The 27,761-nt window shown below is 39.7% G+C and overlaps 2 protein-coding genes across 13 annotated transcripts; one reads left to right on the forward strand and one right to left on the reverse strand.

The window, feature by feature from the left end:
- Window positions 1-113: 113 nt before the first annotated feature.
- On the reverse strand, window positions 114-13,124 carry LOC106812005 (tRNA-specific adenosine deaminase 2-like). Of its 11 annotated transcripts, none has more exons than XR_001394244.1 (9): window positions 13,034-13,124; window positions 7,385-7,512; window positions 6,873-6,977; window positions 6,483-6,633; window positions 4,173-4,279; window positions 3,970-4,042; window positions 3,640-3,743; window positions 1,468-1,623; window positions 114-1,309 (listed from the first exon to the last, which is right to left on the reverse strand). XR_001394244.1 is itself a non-coding variant. In XM_014815754.1 (7 exons), exons 1-6 carry the CDS (start codon window positions 12,155-12,157, stop codon window positions 3,664-3,666), a joined length of 624 nt encoding a protein of 207 aa, XP_014671240.1. In that variant the 5' UTR covers window positions 12,158-12,183; the 3' UTR covers window positions 114-1,309; window positions 3,640-3,663. The 11 variants fall into 11 exon arrangements, 2 of the variants coding, with proteins under 2 accessions (XP_014671240.1, XP_014671239.1); XR_001394242.1 differs by lacking the exon at window positions 13,034-13,124 and adding an exon at window positions 12,045-12,098; XR_001394243.1 differs by lacking the exon at window positions 13,034-13,124 and adding an exon at window positions 12,050-12,097.
- Window positions 12,293-26,726, forward strand: LOC106812004 (vesicle-associated membrane protein-associated protein A-like). 2 transcript variants are annotated; one of them, XM_014815750.1, is made up of 6 exons: window positions 12,293-12,495; window positions 18,395-18,547; window positions 18,980-19,083; window positions 19,357-19,533; window positions 19,865-19,975; window positions 23,753-26,726. In XM_014815750.1, exons 1-6 carry the CDS (start codon window positions 12,435-12,437, stop codon window positions 23,942-23,944), a joined length of 798 nt encoding a protein of 265 aa, XP_014671236.1. In that variant the 5' UTR covers window positions 12,293-12,434; the 3' UTR covers window positions 23,945-26,726. The 2 variants fall into 2 exon arrangements, with proteins under 2 accessions (XP_014671236.1, XP_014671237.1); XM_014815751.1 differs by having other exon boundaries at window positions 12,297-12,495; window positions 19,877-19,975.
- Window positions 26,727-27,761: the final 1,035 nt, after the last annotated feature.

The following is a 27,761-nucleotide window of genomic DNA, read 5'->3' on the forward strand; positions in this document are numbered from 1 at the left end:
TGTTTATGTTTGTGTGGCAATTGAATTACATAAACAGACTTCATTATCATAGTTACACTTATACAAAAACAGTCTACAAACTACATATTGTAAACTTTTTTAAACATATTGAGAAATTTTTTAACAAGCAATGTTGCAAAAATATTTTTGTCATAAACTGTAAAGTCGTATACATCTCGTACATTAACAATAAGCATCAGCCAACAAGTATACTAGTCACTATACATACATTTTCAATAATACATTAATTTCATGAAACAACTTATAAGATATATTATATATATATAATATTATATACTTTTGCATAAACTGTACGAAGGTATATGCAGCGAGTTCATGAAAATTTAGCCCCATACTTTGGCTTGTACGCCGTGTATTTGTCCTGTAGCTTGTAGCTGCTTCAGTGTAGAATATGGTTATGTAATCTGCACTGTTGGCCAAAGCTGGAATAACTACCACCTGTCATTTAGAAGTATATATAACCTTGCTGCCAAATTCATATTAGTTTTAAAATTTCAAGAACATTTATCTTACAAACCATTGTTTATCAGCAGCCCATCTAGAATTTGGTTTACAGACTGTGACTGTGACTGTGTTGTGTATATCTATGGTTTAGCAAAGAAACATCCTGTATGTTCTAATACAAGTGACCAGCAGAGCAAGCATATGGCCCAGCATCAGTAACAAGGAGTGAATTTGGACGAACTAATACTAAATTGGCTGTAAGATTATAGTTATAAATAACACAATGAGGCAGATGTTCTAGTTTGGTGTTATATGGCCATGTTATAACGTTGACATGAAGCTTTTCAGGCCTCATCTATCCTGATACTTTTACTTATCAGTCTTTCAAAACAATATTTACTAAAACCACTGTATATGTATGAGTTACAGTTTCTTCATTGGTAATAATGGTAAGCATTATAAAATTACCACATGTATAATGGTACACGTCTACAGTCAGCAAATATGAATCATACCACACATAGATTACATGGGGAGTAAACGGTTACCGTTTGACCATTTTGATGGCTCAATATCACTTTCATCCCTAAAATGGCTGACAAATTTCAGAGATTGTTCTTATGGAAGCCAGTCTATTCTTGGAGAAACCAGCCTATTTTGTAGCATTATAAGGAAATTATGGTGCCACAACAGGGTTCTGTTCATTGAAGGTGCTTACTGCTAGTATGATGAAGCACACAACAATGCCTATTCCAACAATGAATGCAAACAGTCCCAAGTCAGTTGACTTTTTCACATAGTCCTGTGCTATTTCTATTTCACCCTGGTCCTTTGCCTTCAATGCCTTAAATATAAAAAAGCAAGGGTAACGTTACAGTAACAGTATGTTGAATAATCAATTTCTACTAATTACTAATCTATCATAATTAAAACCATGCATTTTTGCAGAAGCTTGTACTACTTAACAAATCGACCACATTATGTTATAGAATAGTTGCCTACCATATATGCCCTATGCAAGGCCAACAATCCAATAGGTGGCAAAAAAAGAGTGCCCAAGATGGCCAAAACAAACGGCACTATAGTTGACACTTTTGCCTCTTCTATCTCCTCGTTAATACTTGTAGCACTTTTAAGTGGAGTAATTTTTGCAGCAGTCTTAAAAAGAAAAATAACACGGGTCTCGTAAATATAAAAATACTTATAATCATGTAAATTTGGTTAACATTAACATAAAATTGCACACTGCCATAATCGCAACAGAATCTCTGAATGAACTAAATCCTGAGTTAAAACTTAAAATGAAATACAAAAGTATAGTCATTTAACATTAAAAACAATGGTATTTAAATTTTAACTGCATCATTACAATTATATGTATAATTTCATTCTTTTATGATGGGTGTCTCACACACTGTGTGAGTGTCAGTAACGCTGAGAGGGTCTATGTCCCCCAGGGTACGGTTTGATATATCGGAACGTACCCTGGTACTATCTCATAATCATATGCCGGACCGTACCTCGCCTACTACACTAACGAGTCTAGGGAGACGCCTACTCCCTAACCCTAACTATATCAGATAGTTACCAGGGTACGTTCCGATATATCGAACCGTACCCAGGGTACCCTCCGATAGTAGTATTAGTACCCTGGGGGACATAGACCCCAGTAATAGTATGAGCGTCAGTTACAGGTCAGGTATGTTCATGTTGATTGTTGGCAGTGTTGCGTGTAGGATGTGAATGCAATATTAAACTGTTAACTAGCACATTCCACACTCCAAAAACGTTTTGAGTGCGTTTCGTCATTAGGCCGCACGTCCTGCACGGCCTAAAACAACTACTACTAGTAAAATGACTCTCAATCAATATTATTACGCAACAATAACAATGTTGTCGTTGATTTACAACACTCACTCAGTGACTTACTCACTGACTCAGTACGCTTGGTTTTTTCATATGTCATATGATACTTTCTACCATATTAATTATTATTATTAAAACTGTATTTTTATAATATAGAATATGTAACCTACATACCATTTTACGTACGCACGCGATATTATAATTTTTCTCAGCAAAGATGGAATAGATTCTGTCCGAGATATAAATACAACTAATCTCAACAAAACTATCTGATTGTCAGAATATCAGACGACTCTGCACTTACTGCCATCTAGCGGGTAAAAATGTTTACAATTTACAGAACAATTTCCTATAAAGGCTATATATTTTAACTAGCAATCTAAAAAAAATTAACATCACAAACTATGCTTGTAAAAAACATAGGCTCTGTAAGAAAATTTATTATTCGCAAACTGATTTAGTTTAAACTGACCATACCACCCGTCATCATGTAATTGCTGTACCACGCTATAACCTAGAACTACAATATGCCACCAACTAATATTACAGAGTTGAGAGCCAAGAGCATAAACGCTCGTGTAAAGAGCTGTGCTTCGCTTTGTTGTGGCTACTACTGCTATTGTTGCTGCTGCTGCAGACGCCAATGCCAGTGCATTACACGGATGCTGCTGCAGCTGCTATTACTGCTACAAAAACAACTACGTACGATACCACACTACTGCCACCATTTAACTGCCAGTACTGACATCACATGAAGCTGCCACCACTACTACCGCTGCTTCTTCTTCTACTAACCCCAAGAGTGTACATATAATAGATATCTATAACCAAAAAATGTCTCCTGTATACGAAAGCGTACCATTTTACTTTACACACTCGCCAATATTCTGGATATAGTAGACAAAGAAAATTTGCAGGAATATATAGAATGTATGTCACTGAAGGCACGTGACTTAAGGATCTTACACATTAGGATTTAATTAAATATTGTTCAATAGACTGGATTTTTCGAGATTTCACTATGGAGCTGTGGCCTTTCAATTTCATTTTCAACACTGCCGTACAATTAAGCCATTCATCATCATGACATTTATCAAATCAGTTTACGCACAACATATAAAATAATTGTTAAAAAGTTACAATTAAAGGTGGTGATACATAAACACATGAATGCTACTCTGCTCCTAATGCTACTAATGCTCACATGAATGAGTCTTACGGTTGACCACCGAAATATTTTATCAACAATACATTTACAAATAAAGCAATCCTGCGCTTTTCCCTTTGCACAATCTGTCATTGTTATACCTGAAATATATAATCCTGGAATTTCTAATCTTCATCCAAGTTCATCACTGGATTTCCAACACTGTTTCCAATTTGACTGCCAGATTTCAACTTTGGATTAGGTGCTGAAAATTTATACAAAAAGACAATATATATAAGAACGAGCAAGAAATTAATTAAAGCTATATATATCACTTAGAAAAATTAAAAGGTCAGATGTAGAATTCCGTAGTTCAATTGCAGCACAACAAGCTAGTAAAGTGAGACATGGATCTGTCAAATAGTTTTGACAGCAACAAAGGTGATTTGTAAGTTTTTAATCTAATATAACAGATATAAACAGTTTCATACCATTGGGGTTTTGCCCCTTGTAAAATTGGCGTAACAGTTCAACAGCATCATCAGCAAGAAGGCCCCTGATGCACTGCAGATTAATATAGTATTAATTACACAAGAACAACAACTAATCAAACAAGTGTGTTAAAAAGCACCCTATCTAAAACGTAAGCACAACGATTAACCTATCTGTAGTAAGTGAATATTGAGGAACATACTTTGAGAGATGCACCATAAGATGGAATGCTGTCAGAGTCAACATGTAAGACTGAGCCACAGCCACCGAACCTTTCATTTCTGCAGCCATAAACAATGAGTGGAATGTCTAATAATGTATAGTCAAGGAAAGTTGATTTTAGGAAAGCAGTACATCGTTAAACAAGTGCCGCGGAGCGACAGCGCTCATCTAACGTCTACTGCGGTGACTCTGTGGTGGAGTGGTGGGATTCTAGTAAACCCTGCTGGTCCCAAACGTGTTCACATACGCGCCGAAACAGTGGAAGGCACATTGATGGTATCAGGAACCTTCTCAAAGGAATGTTCGTTGGGATCGTTATGAAAGTTGCCACAAGATGGCACGTACGTTTAAGCGTCTCAAGATTAAAGATGGAAGCTTCCATCGTACGTAGTAGCAACAACTATTTGCAAGACAGAATAGGTAAGCACTCATCCATTTACCTACGCAAGCCTACAGGCAGAAATAGAGAGCTGCCACCTGTAACTACTTAACACAGGCAAAAACTACACAGTACTATCACCACCACATGCACTGGCAGTGGCATAAGTTACATGTAACACACTGACAGTACAGAATGCCATAGAAATTATACGATTTAAAGAGCGAAAATATACGATACGATTAAACCTTCTTCAACCAAATTTAGCTTTTGAAATTTCACTGTGACATTGTAGCCTCATACATCCAGGCATGTATAGATTCTACTAGCAAACCCGGCAGTCAAATTCTTTCTAACAGACAGTAAACAAATCCATGTTTAACCCTCATCTTGAGGGTCAAAAGGTTATCCGACACTTACTCTTCACATGTCAGCAGAAGGTACATTTCATGGTCCTTTCAATAAAGCCATAAAAATGCTAGGTCACCGCTGAAACAAAAAAGTTTTTCAATCGCTCGGTCAGACCATGTCCTCAGAAAATGTCTAAAATCTTACCTTTCCCCCACTGCCATTAGACCTGTGACCTCCAATTTCGCACTGGTGATGGGTTTCCTGCCCATCACACTATACACCGAATATGAGCATAGGTCAAGCCGTTTAGATTTGTGCCGCCATTCCGTATTTCCTCCTATACCTTAAGTTAAGGGGGAAATATTCCCCCTCCGTTTACACATCTTGACCTTTGACCCTTGACCCCCAAATTGGTCATACCGAGTCCTTTTCACGAACCCCCCGACGTCCCGAATATCGTGACCGTACGTCAAGCGGTTAAGATTTGTGCCCAACTGTTGACGCACGGACGGACGCACGGACGGACGGACGGACGATCGTGCGATTCTACAAGCTACATCTGACTTCGTCAGATGAGCTAAAAAGGGAAAATAGTTCCCCAGCTGGGACTCGAACCCGGATTCCAGGTGTAGCAGATGGATGTTGTACTGATAAGCCCATCGCGCCATCACGTTTATACACCATGGATTCAGATGTGATGCTGTGTGTACGTACGTGACCGCCATCTATTGATCAATAGAATTTTTTATGAATGTTTCACTTTTTAACTTTTTTAAATTTTTGTTTCAGCCAGAACTACCTCCCAGACGTGCTGATTCTGAAAATATCTTTAGTTTTCCTCTAGGCTGCGGAGTTCTCTAGTTATGCGTGAACACACAAATTCGGCTGAACAACTTTATATATATAGATATATCAGAGATGTAAGTGGTATTTGTCCAAAAAATAGGAACATAGTCAGACACTCCGACAACAGTGGCCGTAGGCCACTGAATGGGGGGCGAATGGCACCCCAAAGGCGACCTGGCATGTCCTTGCAGAGATGCATAGAGACTCTGGAATTTTCAATGTGCAATTTCAGGCCATCTCACAGAATCAGAATCTTTATTGAAAATATCAGAATATCAGAATTCCGTCAAAAATCGGAAACCTTACATCTCTGATATATAACTAAATGTGAATACAACGAATTTTTAATTATAGTCTTTTACAATAAGGGATAGCAAAATCATGATGGGACAACAAAGAAATAGTGATGCTCATAAAGGCATAACCCAGAATAATGTCAAGTTGAAAATAATTGTAATAAGTTAAATTTGGAAGAATGTGACTGAATTAAGGCAGTATGAGGAAGGTGAGGTGCCAGGTAAAATGATAATTAAGATGTTCAAATAGTACGAGGTTAATCAATCGATAAGATGGTGATAAACCGTTACCCAGGTAGACTTTAAATGATGGATATAAATCGCATCCTCCTGTAAGCATAAACCGACAAAATTGCTATAGAGCTACTTCTACGATATATATCATATACTACACAAAAAAGGTTTCTACAGAGGATACGGATAAGCCGAAGAGCACCGGCACACATTATGCATGGTTCTACTGTAACATATAGCACAGTTTCTCTAAATACACATGCTTGGTCCAGTCCTTGAACCCGACACCATTTCAAGACCTGATCCATCCCAATCATTTCCGCATGTCTGGTTGCCTAAAAAAGCAGGGAAAATAGGGAAATAGGAGCAGGTTACAATACACTACGATGAAACCTATGACGTGCATAAAGAACATATGTCCAAGTTACAAACATATAAATAATGCAACCTATTTCAGCAGTCAATTGTTAGCAGTCAAGCATTTTTTGGAATGATTTAGAATAACCTTTACAGTGAGTACTATAAACCAATTGCAATTATCCATGTGAGAATTGCTTGATAATAATTTACTTGCATTTTTAGTCTTGTTAACTTCATTTCCACCCGTTCCAAGAACTTTGCCTCTGTACACAAACATGCACCCTACAGGCACCTCTCCCTGTTCTAGGGCATCCTTGGCCTAAATCGAAATCGAATATATAAACATATTTTAAATGCCTTCATGAACCAAGAACCTGACAATCAGAAACTTATCTGTTGCCCACATCCCAATTAAAATAAACAAATATAGCTTGCTTAATGCTCTTAGCCACAACACTAACGCCAACCATGAGAACGACTCACAGCAACATACATGTGATTTTTAATATACAGTAAAATCCTTATATTAGGGTCACTCAATGGAAAAACACAAACTTGTGTCCTTTATAGATCGGCGACTGTCCTATACAGGTATCTGCTAACACAGACTTGGCTGTGAATGTCTACAGTTGCCACCACAGCACAATTCTGAGTGTAAGATTCTGGATTTAATAAATACATTTTAAACTTAACACTACAACTTCAAAGATTTTAAAGTATAATTACTAGCTTCATGGCTTCTGTTATCCAGTACAAGTGTTTATCATCGGCAAGATTGTTAGTACTATTGTTCCCTGTTCCATCCATCCGATCGAATAGGTCCTAAATTAGTACTATTTATATCTTTTGTGAACCTAGTGAAACAAACGAAAACAAATTAATGTTACAGCATTACAATTATTATACTTTTATACCAGCTTCTGGTTCTGCCACCTTAACACTACTACAGATTATGTTTTACTAGTAAACAATATATTAGTTTTAATTAACTAGTTTCTGCCAATTGTATACATTTCAAATGTGTTGAATTCGGCATGACATCCACTTTAAATTTTACTGGGTACGTTTGACCTATGGAGCCTAAGAATAAGAGTGATAAATTCAGATGAATGAACTACATGTAAGAACAATTTAGGTACATGGGGAGGTGTGCATTTATTGTAATCCCAAAGGATAATGCGAGTGTAGCTAATAAAATTATTTTAGTTAACTTGAATATTATTTATACGCTACTGCTACAGCTACGACTAATCCATACAACTCCCGAACCAGAGACACACAAGGGTGTATTGCCGTAACTGTTATATAAAATGACTTTTTTCCCCATTTGGCTCCCATCGAGCATAGGGCCTCCTCAACTGCAATGCTTTGGTTCCCTTAACCAACTCTATATATAGCATAGCATAATTGGTTAATGTGTTGGTGCTCGTGGTAACACTGCAATCTACTATAATGCAAAAGTGCTAATCCTGGTATAAGGTAGGCGATTCATTCATTCTGTCTTTGCATCGCGATACATATCGTATCGTGACCCTAGTGTATCGTTACACCTCTAATATCCAGTAACATCTATCGCCTCGCTACTAAACACCCCTAGTAACGTAACAGGTGACTGGTATTGGTAATGTAACTGGTAACGTAATTGCAGATCGATTTATAGCAAATCAATGTACAAGCAAATCAATTTATTGATTAGCATTGCTAATCTGGACCAGTGACATGATTGATTACATAAAATACATAGTCACATGATAGTGACTGTTATTATTATTAATAATATTATTAACCCTTGCCTTGGTAGTATATATCACTAGAGTGATATATAAGCAAGTTATAAATAAACTTTCAGGAAACAGTTGACAGGTATAAATTATAATACAGTAATAGTATTAGAAATAGTGTACAAAAACTACACAAATTTTCATTGTAGAGCAGATCACTGACAGCAAAATCAAGCCCCCCCGCCATCTTCCCACACCACGCCCAGACTACTGCGTAGTATAAGTGTCCGTGCGCGTGCGTGTCTGCATCACGCATGTACGCTGTATCGTGATTCGGGAGCGTGGTATGTACTAATGTAGTGAGTGTAGGCACAGGCACTTGGAGCGTTTCAATAAATGAAAGTGTCAATGACACTGTAGCTCACCACAAATAACGTTTTTATAATATTCAGATTTATGCACTGCCTAAAAGCGGAGCTCCCGATGTGTAACGTGTAAGATTGAGAGGATACGCTTATTCCACGTAGCTGCTATGTACCACGTGACAATGGTGTTTACCTGCCCATAACACAACTTTTGTCAAAGGTAAATTTATGGCATGGAAGTGTTTACTTCGTATGAGTTTTTCTAGGCGGTAGCACACGGTTGCCATCTGTATATCGCAATAATAATTTATAAACCAAAATGAATCACAATTTGTGACAGTAGATGGCGCTATACCCGCTTTGTAGCGATGGCGTTCGAAATAAATAGGTTATGCTGTGTTCCGACATGTTTTGTAAAACTTTACTCCAATATAGACGTTTTATCGGCAGGGTGGAGAGGAAATACCAATTTTGCATTAAAGATATTGTCAGTGAAATCTTGTAAAACGAACCAGACGAGTGTGACACCACAGACTGTTTGTTATCTGCGTTTTTTGCATAAATTGCATAAACCTACTTAATTTGCATAATTTTTTTTTTAAATATCAAAACCCCTAGCCCTTATTCATTCACATACCAAAAATGAGCAAAATCCGTTGAACCTGAACTGATTAATGGCAATTCCCATTTTTGCCAAAAAATTGCCGTGGCTCGAAAGTACGTCGACTGGCATGCTCCAAAATAGGACGTTCCATATGGGAGCATAGCGTTAACAACTATACCCAATTTCAAACATGTGGGTAAAACAGTTCCTGAGTTATCGTTGACCGAAGCGAAATGTTGACGGACGGACGGACGGACGTACGACGACCCATGGCAATAGCTCAGCTTGACGATGTCAAGGTGAGCTAAATATACGCAATGGCTACGCGTCCGGAACCGGTCGCCTAGCCTCCAGGCAACGCATCCGGACATCCACTTACAGTGATCGCGCGCCTCGCGTACACGCATGATTGCGCAACGGGGATGCTCTGCTGATTGTCAAAAATATACAATATATTATGCACTGCTGCCGTCTATCCTTTCATCCGTCCTCTCTCGCTCTCTCTCTCTCTTTCACACACACAAGCACAGCTCTATCTCTCTCACACACACCTCTAGCTCTCTCTCTCTCTCTCTCTCTCACACACACACACACGTGCACAAACACACGTGCACACACACACGTGCACACACACGCACGCACGAACACACGCACGCACGCACACACGCACGCACGCACGCACGCACACACACACACACGTGCACACACACACATACACTCATCTAGCTCTCTCTCGCTCACGCATACACACACATACACATTCCCTCTCTCTCTCTTTCATGCACACACACACACTCGGCAATCAGCAGAGCGTACCGTTGCGCAATTATGCGTGTACGTGTCGCAAGATCACTGTGTGAGATGGATGTCTGGCAGGCCTCGAATTAAAGCGACAGACAGGCGGCAAGGCAATTTTTGGGGATGTGAAAAATTGCCTTGAATTTCTCTAAAATGGATGGCACCGAGGCAATTGTTAAAAGGCGATCAAGGCAACTCTCACAATTTGAGAAGGCACCAAGGCCATTGGTTATGGAAAGCTTTGTGTCATCTGTATGAATTCTACTAAAATTTCTCTAAGAATTTACTGCAACTTAGCAAGCAAGCTACACACCGTAAAAGATCAACATGGCCATATTCTTGCGCGAGTGTCGTTTCCGCGCGCTTTAAATCGCACGCCGGCCGAGTCAGGGCGTGCAGCATTTTAAAATTCGTGTTCGCTACCACGGGCATACCACGGGTGCAACTAATTTATCGGATCGTCTACCTGCAGCGGTTGCAGCAATACCACGTATATTGTTTTTAAACGCCGTAGAACGGTATATCGGCGCTCCGCTCTGCTAGAGAATTGTAGCACGCTCTGCGACAAACAGTGCGGGGCCGCAATCCAAGTCTAGCCAGTAGCAGATTGGCACCGACGGCAATTACAGAAAGGGCAGGGCGGGGTCACTGGCGCGGTCGCGTTGGATTTTCAGGCGGCAGTAACGGCAATTGTAGGGGCACCGCCGGCATATTGCGCGGTGCCTGTCGGTTAATTCGACCTGATGTCTCGGACACGTAGCCTAGGCGGCTGCCCGTCCGAAACCGGTCGCGTAGCCGACGGCCTAAAAATACAATGCTAAATAAATACGAAATCTATTTACTACCAAAAGTCTTAATGTTTCTCTACTCTCTTTCACCTATTATTGCCGACAGTTTCCTCTAAATGCTGTCCAAATGCTCATCTGCAACACACGCTGGCTGCCGCATGCTAGCTGCTGCACACTGACACATAAATATAGTCTTTATATTTATGTGTCAGTGTGCAGCAGCTAGCGTGCGGCAGCCAGCGTGTGTTGCAACTTGCAGATGAGCATTTGGACGGCAATAACAGGTGAAAGAGAGTAGAGAAACATTAAGACTTCGGTAGTAAATAGATTTCGTATTTATTTAGCATTATATTTTATTGGAACGCTCCAAGTGCCTGTGACTGTGAGTGTGAGTGTAGGGCTGACTCGCTGCCAGCGCAGCAGTGGAGCAGACATGTGCTGATGTGGGCGTGTACCGTAGACGTAGTATTTGGACGCTCGCCCGAAACTGGACGCTCCCAAGTGCGCATGCACGCAGGCACCTCTTGAGTCTTGTTTTGCAAGGGCGCATGCGCAGCATGCACAGTAGTCATCTGCACATCTCGCCCATTGAAAACGGTCGCAATAAACAAACATGGCGGCCAACCCGGTCACTCATAGAAACGTTTGATTGAAACAATTTGCAATGTAGTAAGTTAGTAAGACTGTGTTATGTGTGTCAGGTTACAAAGCGAAACAAAAAGAAAACAAAAGAGCATGGCTACTATTTCCGGTGCAAATCCACTTTAGGCACCTTGGCTTAGGTATCACGAAGTGATGCACAGATTTCTGTGTATCATCAAGTGATCAACTGATTCCCTATTTCCTACAGCCCTGCAAAACAATATTCAAACAAAAAGAAAACAAGAGAAAAACAAAAGAGCATGCGCGCATGCGCACTTAGGAATGTCCAGTTTCGGGCGAGCGTCCAAATACTACGGTACAGGCGCAAGCCCACTTTCCTGCGCCCAGCATTGCGGCCACTAACCTCCAAAATCCCTGACATGTGTTTGCGGATCACTTAACAAATTATTAAATAATATATTTGACAGTTACTTCATACTTGTTTATTTAATGTCTGTGTTTACGCACGTTACCGTGTTCGAACTTCGCACGCTGTATCTTGTTGTGTATCTTGGAGGTGTCTGGTTTTCTATAGAACATGGAAGGAACTTAGGAAGGACATCAACATTTGTTATTGACATAATGAAAATATAGCTTATTGTTTTTAATAATCTTATTGTACTATTACTTTAAATGATATATTAACTCAAATATTTTAATTTTATACTAATTTTAAAATACTACATATGTAGGCATGGCATAATCCGATCTTGATTTTTACACTAGCCAACCAGCCTCAATTTCGGTAGGACTTTACCTCGCCATATCATCTTGTGTGTGTTTTCAACTTTGTATTTTAAAGTGTTTTTCGTCAAAATTGTTACATAGTCGTCGTTCATAAGACTTAATTAAATCATAATGTCTGGAAAACAAGACCAAGTTATTGTTCTAGAGCCGTCAACAGAATTAAGATTTAAAGGTAAGTTAGTAAGGCTAGAAATTAGGATGCCCACGTAGACTCGCAGACACGGTCACAGGCACTTGTAATTGTATTTCACTATTTGTAACGTCTCAATAAAAAAATATAATGGTAAATAAACACGAAATGTATTTACTACCAAAGTCTTAATGTTTCTCTACTCTATTTCGCCTATAAGTATAATCACCTGTAAATGCCTGTCAAATGCTCATCTGCAACACACAAGTAGTACTACTACTACTACTAGTAGTAGTAGTAGTAGATACAATAATGTAACCCAAACCCTATCCTCTTGGGTTTGGGTTACATTATTGTATCTATACTACTAGTACTAGTAGTAGTAGTACTAGTAGTATGTATACAGTATAGCTCTAGTACTATAGCCCGCGTACATTGACTGCTGCAGGCGCAGGGCTATAGCACATTGTCAGTTGGAAATGGCATCAACACCGGTTCCCAAAGTTTCCACGAAAATCGCTTTACAAAACGCAAAATGATCGGGCTTTTTAACACTTATCTATCAACATGGACATCTCACCTATCTTTTTGAACACTTTCCACAACTTTACACCAGGTATTTATGCATTTATTCCTCAAAGTGCCAGCACTACTTCCAAATTCCGTTTGAAATGCTGTGAGTGCACGGGGCAAACACATGGCCAGCTACACTGTGGCAGGCTATGATGCAGCTACATTTCGGGTGACGTCACGCGTGCACATAGCTCTAGTACTATAGCCCACGTACATTGACTGCCGCAGGGCTATAGAACATTGTCGGCTGGATTTTGCAGCAACACCGGGTCCCGACAGGTCCCACTCAAATATGGCTTACAAAACGCGGAAAATGATCGGGATTTTTTAACACTTATTTATCTACATGGACATCTCACCTATCTTTTTGAACCCTTTCCACAACTTTACACCATGTATTTATCCTTTTATTACTCAAAGTCAGCACTACTGGCATTCCCGTTTCAAATATTCTGGCGTGCGAACGCGTGACGTTTTTCCGCGATCGCGGAAAATCACTGTCCCTACACCGGTTTCCGACAGGTCCCACTCAAAATGGCTAACAAAACGGAAAATGATCGGGCTTTTTATTACGCGTTCGCACGCCAGAATATTTGAAACGGGAATGCCAGTAGTGCTGACTTTGAGTAATAAAAGGATAAATACATGGTGTAAAGTTGTGGAAAGGGTTCAAAAAGATAGGTGAGATGTCCATGTAGATAAATAAGTGTTAAAAAGCCCGAATATTTTCCGTTTTGTGAGCCATTTTGAGTGAGACCTGTCGGGACCCGGTGTTACTGCAAAATCCAGCCGACAATGTTCTATAGCCCTGCGGCAGTCGATGTACGCGGGCTATAGTACTAGCGCTAGCGTGCACACAGCATTTCAAACAGAATTTGGAAGTAGTGCTTACTTTGTGGAATAAAAAGATAAATACATGGTGTAAAGTTGTGTAAAATGTTCAATAAGATAGGTGAGATGTCCACGTAGATAGATAAGTGTTAAAAAGCTCGATCATTTTGCGTTTTGTAAAGCGATTTTTCGTGGGAACTTTGGGAACTGGTGTTGATGCTATTTCCAGCTGACAATGTGCTATAGCCCTGCGGCAGTCAATGTACGCGGGCTATAGTACTAGAGCTATAGTATTTAGTACAAGTGTACTACTATAGTAGTACACTGCACGCTAGCTGCTGCACACTGACACATAAATATATCGCTGTGGCTATATGCCTGGCAGCCGGGCACGGTCTTTGATTTCCCAAATGCCCGGCAGTTCCTAACCCTAACCCTAACCCTTGTTTACTTGAGATAACACTGAAAATTACAAACTGCCGGGCATTTAGGAAATCGAAGACCGTGCCCGGCAGCCGTCAGATATATGCCGGCTGCCGGGCGATATAGCCACTCTGTAAATATATAGCAAGTAGGAAAGCGTGCTGCCAAAATTCGCTCGACGCTCACTTGATTTCACACGAGTACAACACAAACATTCAACCATGCTACTCCATCTTTGTTTCTATTTGAAGGGCAGTGTTCACTTGTTATAAAAACATACTGGCTGTGTTCGTAACCGAGCTGTGTAACACGAAATCACACAAAGCCTGACGAAATTCTTGCGTTTGCTTCCGTTGCGCAGTTTATGTAAAAGGCTGCAAGTACAGGGCTATAGGCGGCACACTGCATTTTGGGAAACTACCACGCTGCTTTCCAACTCCCGTACGAGCCTCGTCGAAGCCGCCAGTGGAGCGTTGCAATAATGCGGTGTAGTATCGTAGATATAGAATCTGTAATATTTATAGTTAAGTTGAGCAGTTATTGTTTGATTTTGACACTAGGTGGCAGCAGGTCACAAGAGCTGAGGACAAGCTCAAGCAATACCGGGAAGCGGGAATATCATTATTGGTTTTGGTTGGTAGAGTTGTGTATGTCTTTTGGGGTCCAGGAAATCGAACAGAAATCGGTCACTCACATTAAAAGCATGAACCAGTAAAACTCAGCTAATGTGTCTTCAGTGTTATTTGTTTTGGACATTCAAACATTACATGCGGCGCAAAAATGAGGTCACGAAAAGCGCCGGTGGGTGTTTCCTGATTCCGACAGCCATTTACATAAACTGCGCAACGGGAGCGAACGCGAGAATTTCGTCATGCTTTGTGTGATTTTGCGTGACACAGTTCGGTTACGAACACAGACAGAATGTTTTTATAACAAATGAACACTGTTCTTCAAATAGAAACAAAGATGGAGTGGAATGGTTGAATATTTGTCTTGTATTCGTGTGAAATCAAGCGAGCGTCGAGCGAATTTTGGCAGCATGCTTTTTTACCTGCTATATATATTTATGTGTCAGTGTGCAGCAGCTAGCGTGCGGTGTACTTGTGTGTTGCAGATGAGCATTTGACCGGCATTTACAGGTGATTATAGGTGAAATAGAGTAGAGAAACATTAAGACTTTGGTAGTAAATACATTTCGTGTTTGTTTACCTTTTTTTTTTATTGAGACGTTCCAAGTGCCTGTGGACTTGCCCACAAACACAGTCTACAGACTGGAAAATGAACTTGGCACGTCATCTTTCACTCGGTGAGGAACAAGCCGAGTCGAGTGTATAAAGATATATACTGCTACTACTACTATAAATAGGCAGTCGATGTCCTTGGTTTGACTGACAGCAGTTTCTGTAGTATGTTGTTGCCTGGGCTGGACCTACTTCTGACTCACTCACTCAGTTATATGCAACTTCAACTTGTGACAGTAGGAAGCAGTATTTGAATTCGTTTTCAAATCACATATGTTTCGTTTGTTAATCATGAAAAATTCAATATTATAATGCTCTAAAATTACAGAATGTTTAGAAACCTCTATCCTAAAAGATAGAGTTGAAAGACTTTTCATATTATTAATTTTTAATGTGCACTGATCAAGATCAATATCACTGGCAAGTCTGCTTTCCCCACGACGATCACGCTACAGCACATATATATATAACGCATGTAACACAGGTGGTGTGGGTGTGCATGCATGCATGCGTGCGTGTGTTGTAGCATGAGTTTGTTTGGTGGGGACAGAACTGATCACGCTGCCAATAATTCCAACTATAATTCTGAGCAATAATAATGCATGTTGGCTATTTTTGAGCAGATAAAAGATTTTGAAAGGACATAGTACAGTACATAAAACACTAGCACAGTAGCATAAAACACATGTGACAGTATATTGTAAAATTAAAGGCTCCACTCCATTCTGATCAGGTAAGTTTCTTGAACATGTTGAATGTGAATTATGAAGCGGTTGTGTAGTTAGGTATTTCTGCTTTACGTAATACGTAATTCACCTTTTCATAAAGGAGAAACTTTCCTGATGTAGAAACTGTCACTGTTGGAAGTGACTTGCAATAGGTCAAGTCACATCATTACAGTATAACAGCTAACACATAGTTACTCTATATACAGTTGTTGGGTACTAAAAGAAAATTCATGCATTGGTTTTCCCTTTATGTTTAATCACTAAACTTTGTGTAAGTTGATTTTTAACCAACATTGCAAACATGCTTATGAAAGTAATTTCAAATACAAAGTAATGTTTATATCTGGGCTCCCTCTGGATGTTTTAAAGTTTGAGCCAAGACTTGAACCACCTTGGAATGGAAAACTATAGCCATTGTTCACTTTATCGTATATATATATATATGCTAAGCAAGGCATAAAACGGTGATGGGTATCAGAAAATAGGTGTACGAAAATATTTTATGGCACGACACTGCAATTTGCCGATTTCATTAGTCAATCGTAATTTTGTGAGCAGTTAAATCAATTGCTAATTGTAGTCACCACTTAGGGTAAAATCACCACTGTTATTTATTTATTGCATGTTGTGAAGGTGGCGAACGCTAGTGGTAGCCCTGTATATGATACGTGACAATAAATGTGCCAACTTACCAGATCATAAATTCCCACACATGTAATCTTCTATTTCGCAAAACGAATTTCTCTAACAGAGCTGTCGTTACTGACAAGATAAGGATTCGTTTTGCAAATAGTTAGTGCTTGTAGTTTGTGTTGGGTTAAACTTTTTAATTTGGGTGACTGATTGAGTACTTAATGTTATTTCTTGTGATAAAATGTTTACTATGTACTTCCTTGATCCAAAGTTTTTTTCTACCTCCAGTTGCAGGAAGGTGTAAAAATAGGATTAAAAGAATATTCAGTGGGCAATAAAGATTGTAAAAATATTGTCAACACTATTAGATTTGTATTTTTTGTTTCATCATATTACTATAACTTTTGCTGATATATAAGTATTTATGCATAGCAGCTATTAGCATAAAACAGCTGCCAACTATCATTGTGCCAACCATCATCATCATATCATTGTGTATTGGTTGGATGTTTATTATTGCATAACCTTGTATGAGAGTAAATGTTATGGTCTGCCTGGTACAATTTATGCAAATAAATTTATGTTAATAAGACCTCTTATACATTTTAAATCATTGAAGTGATATGCTTCTGTTGTGAGTCCGTTATGGTAGCTAGACCTATGTATAATTGCTCAGACAATCTCTCATTGTTAGCTTATAATCCTTATGTCAACAGATAACTTTTTATTTGTTCTAATGCATTGACGTTAAGATTGTATATAAACAGCTTGGCTATCGAGTAATTTCAGTTGATTTGTGTTTGGTTAGTTGAAATTAAAACCCTGACTGCAAATTGTCACAAAGTTTTAGCTGTACATACATACCATCTGACAAGAGCAACAATATCTGCAGCAATATTATCAAGACCCCTCACCTGTATGGTCTTTAATTTATTCATATTTTGCCCTATGTTCCTAAAAGATGTTCCTGGCTCAGGCTCATTTTAACTTGGTATGAAAACTCGCTTTCTATAACATGGTGATGATTTTTTCTTAGCCTATATTAGGTAACATATATTATTATACACACGTACAATAAAGAATAATATACTGTATAAATACCTCATGTAGTTAGCTCAACTCGAGTAGTTGGTCTCTACTGTAAAAAAAAGTTTAATTTATAGTTTTTAAGGCTGGATTTGTCATTCATGCCATCACGTCTCGAATCGTCTCCAAATTACTGTTCGTGTATTAATTGTTATATGTATATATATATATATCAAGAGCTAATAATACCTATTGAGCTAATAATAGGTATTATTAGCTCTTGATATATATATATACGTACAATAAAGAATAATAGTATAATACTGTCACAATTACTGTGTAAATACCTCGTGTAGCCAGCCCAACTGGGGTAGTTGGTCTCTACTGTAAAACGTTTTATTTGTAGTTATACAGGATTTGTTATTCATGCCATCACGTAACGAATCATCTCTGAATTACTGAAGTGCATTAATTGTTATTTTGTAGGTCCCTTCACAGACGTTGTGACAACCAATTTAAAACTGATCAACCCAACAGAAAAAAAGGTTTGCTTCAAGGTGAAAACGACCGCGCCAAAGCGCTACTGTGTGCGGCCTAACAGTGGCATAATTTCTCCCAATGCTGATGTTTTAATATCAGGTAATCGCAGTAATACAAGTTATAGTCCCTACTTAATATTTGTCAAAATACTATTGTCCAATTTACTTAGGTTATATATATATATATACACACACAAGTTGTGTGCATGTGTGTACGCATATATATCCATGCATCATGTGATTTCCCAGTTAAATTGTATGGAATTTTAATTTACTACTGCATTACATAGGTGCAGGTATTTTATATTTCTTAAATCCCCATGGAGCAAATTTATCAGATGAAAACGGACAAAAATACATCGAATTAAAATGCGTTTTATTCATCACAGATGAGCTAGATGTTTGTAGCATTAGGCGTACAAGGCTGTGTTTAACAGACCCTGAACACTATTAATAATTAATTAGCAGTGTATTAATCATCAATTGCATGTAAAACATTAGTGGTCACAATGCCTCATTTTATTCATTTCAGTAATGCTGCAACCCTTTGAATTTGATCCCAATGAGAAGAGCAAACACAAGTTTATGGTGCAGACAGTGTTTGCGGCCACGGATGATCCTGACCTGGAGACAGTGGTATGTATATAATTAAATAGAGTAAACAGTTGATTATTGGGCACAAATGCAGTGTGTTTCAATGGTATTTTCACGTGATTATGTATATTTTACACTGTGCCTACGTCTGTGACTCACCATGCCGACATGGAGCGTTTGTACGCAGCGACTTAATCTTTTGTATCTGTAAAGTTGTGTGCGTAGCATCTCCATGCGTGGCGATACCTGTGCGATGGTGTGATATGGCAAAGACTGATTCTAATGCATCATGTTGGTCATTGCTTGCTCTTTCAGTGGAGAGATGCGTCACCAGATCAGCTGATGGACAGCAAACTCAAGTGTGTGTTCATATTTCCTGTTGACTCGGCGCAGAATAATTTAGACGTGTCCTCATCTCCTGCACCTGCACCAGGTGTGGAGGAGATGAAGCCGAATGTGGCAAAGCTTAGTGAGGCAAGAGCCTCGCCCAAGGTGAGTCTCCTCCTGTGCGTGTGCATGCCTGCACGTCTGCCTGTTTGTGTGTGAGTGTGTCTGTACGCCTGCACCTGAAAGTCACGGTCTTGGACTATAAATTATATTGAATTTATGTGACAATTTTCAGTCGGGTTTATGAAAGGTTACTTGCGGTCAGTTTTCGTTGTAAACATAGGCTGTGTTGGTAATTTTATGTGTAATGAGCCTATTAACTCCGCATTGTAGACACTTGACCTTCACTTCACCATCCTATTGGCAATATTTATTGCCAGGCTTAACAGGGCTTTTCCAAGTTTTTGCGTGTACAGATATCGTATGTAATATATAGGTTCATTTTCAGGTAAACAACGTGGAGACGGATCTAAGGAATGCAATGGCAGAAAATAAGAGATTGTTGTCAGAAATAGATGCTTTGAGGAAGGAAAACAAGACATGGAGGGTATGTCTACTGTCTTGGTTATTAGCTCGCCTTGACATCGTCAAGATGAGCTATTGCCATGGGGTGTCGTACGTCCGTCCGTCCGTCAAAATTTGGCTACGGTCAACGATAACTCAAGAACCGTTTGACCCACATGTTTCAAATTGCATATAGTTGTTACTCCTATGGCAGTATGGGAGAGGTTTGAAAGTCCTATTTTGGAGCACGCCAGTTTACCTACATTCGAGCCACGTCCACTTTTTGACAAAAATAGAAATGGCCACAAGTCAGTTCAGGTTCAATGGGTTTTGCTCTTTTCTGGTATGTGAATTAATGAGGACTGGCCCCAAAACATATCACACAGGTTTTGATTTTTTTTTTTAAATGATGCAAATTAGGTAGATTTTGGCAATTTCACTATGCATTTAGAGTGTCTGCCTATGGTCAACGATAACTCAAGAACCGTTTGACCCACATGTTTCAAATTGAATACAGTTGTTACTCCTATGGGAGAGATTTGAGCTTCCTATTTTGGAGCACGCCAGTCGACCTACTTTTGAGCCACGCCAACTTTTTGGCAAAAATGAAAATGGCTATCTAAATTCATTCGATTTTGTTAAATTTTGGTATGTGAATGTGTAAGGCTAGCCCCAAAACAGTTGTTACTCCTATGGGAGAGATTACAACGTCCTATTACGTTTATTTCATCAAACTGGTCAACAACTCTACAATCATACCTATATACGTGTAATATTGTGTTTTAGATTCTTCGTTACACTAATTTGACTGGAATATTTTATTGTTTTTATTTGCGTGATAATCGAAAACCAAAATGGCGATCATTTAGGCGTAGGACCATCTCTCGTCAAGATTTCAGACTTTTAGATCTGAAACATTTATTTTCGCATCAAAACTTATGCATATATCATTATCAAGAGTATATAATGGGAGATATGCTATATAATGGGAGCTATGCTATATAATATACTCTTGCTTTATATATCCCCCCTCCCTCTTCTATCACACCCAAGGTGAGCTACAGTGTCATTGACACTTTCATTACTTGGAGAAATTATGGTTATTCAATAGCACAACATATCACATAAACACATATCTTAGGCCGTTGTTAATTAATTAAACCTTTTGTATAATACCAAGCATGGCAAGAAGTGCTGGGTATTTGCACTCAAAAAAATTCTAACTATCATACTGAAAATTTAACTTAATTGTATCCCCCGCGACGAAGTCGGCGGGGATACTATGGTTTCATGTCTCCCCAGCCGCCGCCACTAACTATCATACTGAAAATTTAACTTAATTGTATCCCCCGCGACGAAGTCGGCGGGGATACTATGGTTTCATGTCTCCCCAGCCGCCGCCGCCGCAGACACTTTCCCTTCCGCTCTATAACTCGACCCCTAATTGACGTAGCGCTACCAAACTTGGTATACTTACACATCTTTGGGAGAAGGTGAGCAGCGTACCAAAACCAGCTCACTGCGGCCTTCATTTGACCTTTACCTTGACCTTGATCATATTTCCCTTCCGCTCTCTAACTCGGCCCCTAATTGCCCTAGCACTACCAAACTTGGTATACTTACACATCTTGGGGAGAAGGTGAGCAGCGTACCAAAACCAGGTCACTACGATCTTTATTTGACCTTTACCTTGACCTTCATCATATTTCCCTTCCGCTCTATAACTCGGGGCTCCTAATTGACCTAGCGCTACCAAACTTGGTATACTTACACATCTTGGGGAGAAGGTGCGCAGCGTACCAAAACCAGGTCACTGCGACCTTTATTTGACCTTGACCTTGATCATATTTCCCTTCCGCTCTATAACTCGGCCCCTAATTGACCTAGCGCTACCCAAACCAGGTCATTACGACCTTTATTTGACCTTGATCATATTTCCCTTCCGCTCTATAACTCGGCCCCTAATTGACCTAGCGCGACCAAACCTGGTATACTTACACATCTTTGGGAGAAGGTGCGCAGCGTACCAAAACCAGGTCACTACGACCTTTATTTGACCTTTACCTTGACCTTGCTTATATTTCCCTTCCGCTCTATAACTCGGCCCCTAATTGACCCAGCGCTACCAAACTTGGTATACTTACACATCTTGGGGAGAAGGTGCGCAGCGTACCAAAACCAGGTCACTACGATCTTTATTTGACCTTTACCTTGACCTTCATCATATTTCCCTTCCACTCTATAACTCGGCCCCTAATTGACCTGGCGCTACCAAACTTGGTATACTTACACATCTTAGGGAGAAGGTGTGTCGCGTACCAAAACCCCTAAGGCAACCAATTTTAACATACTTGCACATCTCAGGGAGATGAGTTGTGTAACAAACCGTTGTCTTTGTGACTTATTTAACTTTACCTACCTTCTACGTTCTTACAGAGATATTTCATTCATACTTAACTAGATCACGGGGGATACATGTAGTTGGCGACAACTGCCCTTTCTAGTTATTTGTCTAGCACAGAATGTAGCAGTAGAATTTAGCAGTAAGCAGTGACACTTTGTAAGTAATTTTTATGTAATGCTAACAGTTAGTGTATCAACAGTGCCTAGCTCATTGAATATCCCATTCTACTAGTAACAGCTGATATAGTAAGTGTCACAGTGAAAGCTACACCCTCAGCTTCCCAAATTAGCAAGGATAAACCACTGTGTTGTAATATCACTGACCAGTTCAAATTACCACTCTTTTACTGACCGCAGTAGTAAAAGCAGACAGGATCACATGGAATGTTAGAGAATGCCGAATTAGCCAGGGGATGTGGGCTTACCACATCTTTCTATAAAAGTTTTCATTAAAGCCTTACCCTCTACATTGTGTGGAACAATTGTTGGAACAATTATGATTCTGTCAAACCAACAAGTTTTGTGAAAAGGATGATTCTGTCAAACCAACAAGTTTTGTGAAAAGGAAAATACTATAAAATATTCCCTTAAAGCCCTGCTCATGCAGGTCGTCCTATGATTTGACTATCGCCGATTAGCAGCGTAGCAACACTATACATCGCCGATCAGATCGTAGTGTTCTGCAGGAAACGTAGACAGGTTTGCGGCCCCAGTATTTGTACTAGCACAAGCAGTTCTTTAGCACAAACAGAGCAAGCTTGACGCCGGGACCAGTCTACATAAAACGAGTTACATGACCAACAAAATGGCGCTTACCAGTAAACATCAGGTAACTTCGTAAATCTATCCTCAATTTTCTGAAAATCGTTATAATCATGTGCAGAAAAAGAATTAAAAAAATTGCCTGTGATATATACGGAAAACTTAATATATATTTGAGAAAGGGTTTGTGCAATATTCCCTCCTTGTAAACTGCTGTGTAGGCTGCCATTTTGTTAACCACGTGACTTTTGATAATCATGTGACTCGACACGTAGTGGTGATTGGCTGCCACTCACGATTTGTCGCCGACCGTCGCATAGAAATAGAACCGTTTCTATTCCTGCGATCGCAGTCGGCGACCGTATTTTCGATCGTAAGATAACTCGTGTCGAGTTTTGACGTACGATCTTCAAATTTTGTCCGTGACTAGGTCGTAAGGGCGACCTGAGTTAGCCTTAACACTCAATTCAACAATGATGTTTAGAGAGAAAAACATATAACATATCTCACTGGCGCTTGGGACATATGTACTGCAACATTCACCCTCAGCCATTTCTGTGGATTCAGTAGGATTTGCTGCAACGTAGTGTGTTATCACTTCAATGCTAAAGTGTTGTTGTAGCTAACGGTTACTATCTACGCTCTCTTGTTTCAGGATGACGACCTGAGGTTACGGCGGGCCGTGCAGTCGTCCTCTGGGTCGGAGCAGGTGCACACCGTGCCTGCCGGGCAGACGGGAACGTTCAGCACGCTGCAGCAGCTCACCCAGGGCAACGCGATCCCACCAATCATGTACCTGGTTGCCGCCCTCATTCTAGGCCTCATAGTCGGCAAGTTTATACTGTGAATGACTCCTGGCACCCCCCTGCATTGCTATTCTTTGCTCTCGTGCCCTGTCCTGTGCTCGCCTGCCCGACGCAACGAAAGAGAGAGAGAGAGCACAAAGTTGTATCTTCCTGGGAGGTAAACAGTATACTTCGATGAGCAATTTCGAATGACTTCACTGATCTGTAATATTCCTGTCAATGATTTACTGGGTTTTGTAGCGACTTCATCCTTCAGCTAATTAATACGAAAATGCCTATCACGGGAATATTGTACATTTCAGTAGAATGGGAAAAGTATTGTGCCGGGCATTGTATAAAGTTTAACAAAGCACGTTTTTTCCTGTTTATAACTCCCGTTGCAAACAGTGGGTATATATGGAAAATACAAATACAGTAGTTGTTCAGTTAGGATATGAAGTAACGCTACAGCTTAAGAGGATAAACTGTCGTATTTTGAGGTGAATTTGTTTTCCAATTGTATTTAATTAGAGAATGTAGTGCAATAGCAACCTTTAAATGAGATTCATCAATTAAATAGCAGTGTGTGTATTATTTGACTGCTGGCTCTATTTAGATGCCATTAAGTATGAATTTATAAAGGTTTTAAGCAATATTACTTTGTTTGAGATGTCAAATTGTTACCATGTTTCCGTTTTAGCACGTTGGCTGACAAAATGCAGGATTTTTTATTGGAAAAGAATTCCATCGGTGTATCTAAGCATGATGAGGCTGTGGAGTAACTTGTAACTCGTGCTTGTATTTGCGAAAAAGGGCAGGTGGAACACTAAAATATTTAGACATACGTGCCAGTCAAACAAAGAAGGCCCTGTGTTGTAAGTTAACATACAACTCCTGATATAATGTGGTGTAGGGGCTTAATGGCAGCTGAAGGGTACTTGTCACTTAAGGTTTAAGCCTAACATGCCTAATGGCTTGCGACAAGCAGAGGATGAAGTGAGGGATATTGCCGGTGGTGTATGCACTCCCATACAAACATTTTAGCCATAGACCGTAGTTTCTGGGGACACTTTTGACACAAAGGGACAAACAAAGAAAAGTTTCTCCATTGAGTAGCCCACCAAGAGATAGGAGGCACTCAGGTTGTAAGGATGGTGGTTTATTTATGGTGTGCTTGTTATCTAGTAGCACATACACCTGTGGTGAGGCTGCTGTATCAGTCCGAGTGAGTTCGTGCAAGTTTATTTAGTGCTGAAGTTCGTCAGCCAACATGCTGTGTGTTTATGTTGCGGGCAAGCTGTGTTGTCGCTATGCCCCAGTCATTCCTACTACCCACACTCGTGGGGGCAAAGTTGAGCTAGCGTTGCATATACAAACATGTACCCGGTCCATTCTTATAAGGTCCAAATAGGTGTCGAAATTTTTCTCACTCATATTCTTTTTTCCTTTTGTATTCATAGCATTATTTTATTCATCTTGCTCATAGCTGAATGGTGACACTTAAAAATACGCCTGTTAATATGATAATATCACGTGAATGGTTTTGGTGTTCGAGCAACGACTCCATAGAAGATTGTATTAAGAAAATTCGTGTCTCTGCCTTTAATATTATTAGTAAGCAGTTATCTGTAAGCAAACCGAGTCTTGTCTATTCGCTATATGTGTAAAAAGCTGCTGGCTAATGTTTGTACGTGTGCATGTGCGTGTGTGCGCGTGCACACGTGCGTGCATGTGTGTCTGTGTCTGTAGCTTATACGCTACCAGTTATTCTTAATGACCCAGTAATTTTATGTTTCTTACATACTGCAAGCTGCTATGTTAATCCAAATATTATATGCTAAACTTTTGCAAAAGGCAAAGCAACCGCGTTCTTTGCAAATGGCACTGCATGCAAATACCGAGTTTTGTATACATTAAAATGGGGAACGCTTCACAAGCTTTTCTTACGTGGTCTCCCACGATTTGGAGCTAATACAGTGGTTATCTAGTATAATTACCTATACGAGCATGATTGAATATTTGTTGCTTGCTATATAATAAATGGCAGGTTTTGCGTGCAAGTTAATTTTTTTTTAGCAATAGTTAATCTTGTGCAGATCTTGTCAGATGTTGGTGAATTTTCCCTTTGTATAAATAATATTAACTATATCACTTTATCACGGTATGTTGATGTAAACCTTTCAATCTAGCGGAATATCCGATAATTAATTATTATTCACCAGGACTTTCAGAATAAGACCAAGTCCAAGAGGTATGATTATTCTGAAGCCGATACACCCTGCAACCACTTTTCCAGTACAATTTTTCAGTCATTATTATAAGGGTGATGTGGATTTGATGCATGGGTAACTGGCTACTTGGGGAAACTATATGTATTTTCGAAGACTGAAGGAAATCACCAACAACGTGATCGCAATGCGCTGACCGTTTTTACGTCATTTGCAACTATTGCAAAAGCATAAGCAAAACGGCAGCAGATAAGCTTAGTAGATGGCTGAGAACTGTGAGCCTGACTTAAAAAGGTATAGTAGGAAGGTAACGTGTGGGCGTGACTAACCACGCTACTAAAGGTACACAGTTCCGCGCATGTATAAGCGAACAGAGAAATGGGTGCTGTAATGTGAACGTAGAGCGAATTGGAATTGCGAGCATATAGAGCAATTGCTTACCTAGGCACTAGTGTGGAAAAGGGTTGGTGGTATAAACTGGCAGGTATGCACTGCAGTACCATATTGCAACAGCATCACGCCGTCTTGTGAATATACATTGTAAAATTTATTTATGGTAAATTGCTGTTAAGACTACACTTCGTGTACTAAATAAAAGCATTGTGTTACTGATCAACCGTGACTTTATGAGCATGGCAATTAGCAATGTGAACACGTGTTAATATATATATATATATATATACTGCATGTAAACTTAAACCAACACGTAAAAATTGACAAAACCTTAAATTCAGAGTTACAATATTTAATAACTTAGTGGCTTTAATTCATAGTTCTTATAAACATCACGATCAAAACTCCCATGTAAACTAACAGCTACTTTATGTAGCCAAGATTAGTTTTCAGGGGGACATGATACACACACGTGAATATGTTATACGTATAAACACGACATGTATATATCATGTTCTGCTGTTGTGTGCAACGTGACTGTACATGATGCTAAACGTCTGCAGGGAGATTGGCACGCGAAAAAATACAAAGTAAACAAATACAAAGCACCATCGTCACAGCTTTTTAGCCCGCCGCACACGCTGTGGAACTTGCTGCGCCATCGTCCACACGTGGATGATGGCGCAGCATGTTCCACAGCGTGTGCGGATGCAAAATCCCTCGATCTGCATCGTGTGGAAGATTGAACAGCGTGTGCGGAGTGGCTGTGTAAATTTCCACACTCAATTCGCATTGTTCTTGATTGTTCGCTTGGACACGGAGCGTCGTTGAAGAGAGCGTTCACACGACGTTTGATCGATCAGTTCTTGGACATGCCTCAATAGCTGCGTTCACACATAGATACTACCCCAAGTAGTATCTATGGTTCACACGAGGATTTCAGTACCGTACTTGAGCGTTCACACGCTAAACATATACGCGGCTTATTCAGTACCGTACTGAAATACGCGGCTTACTCGGCGCGGAATCACATTCCTTAATACATGGGTGATAGATAACACAAGGATCTTATGCGAATTGATGAAGAACAGGCAGCTATACTCCCCCAGTTACTTGTAGTCATTTGGCAACAAAATGCATATCACAGACAAGACAGCAGTTGATTAAGTGGTATACCACCTCGATGAAAGTTTGCTCTAAAAACTGCCGAAGAAAGAAGCGTTTTACTCATTGACGTCCTATAAAGGTCACTCACAGG

This window comes from Priapulus caudatus, unplaced genomic scaffold, assembly GCF_000485595.1.
Source record: "Priapulus caudatus unplaced genomic scaffold, Priapulus_caudatus-5.0.1 Scaffold599, whole genome shotgun sequence".
NCBI classification, from domain to species: Eukaryota; Metazoa; Priapulida; class Priapulimorpha; order Priapulimorphida; family Priapulidae; genus Priapulus; species Priapulus caudatus.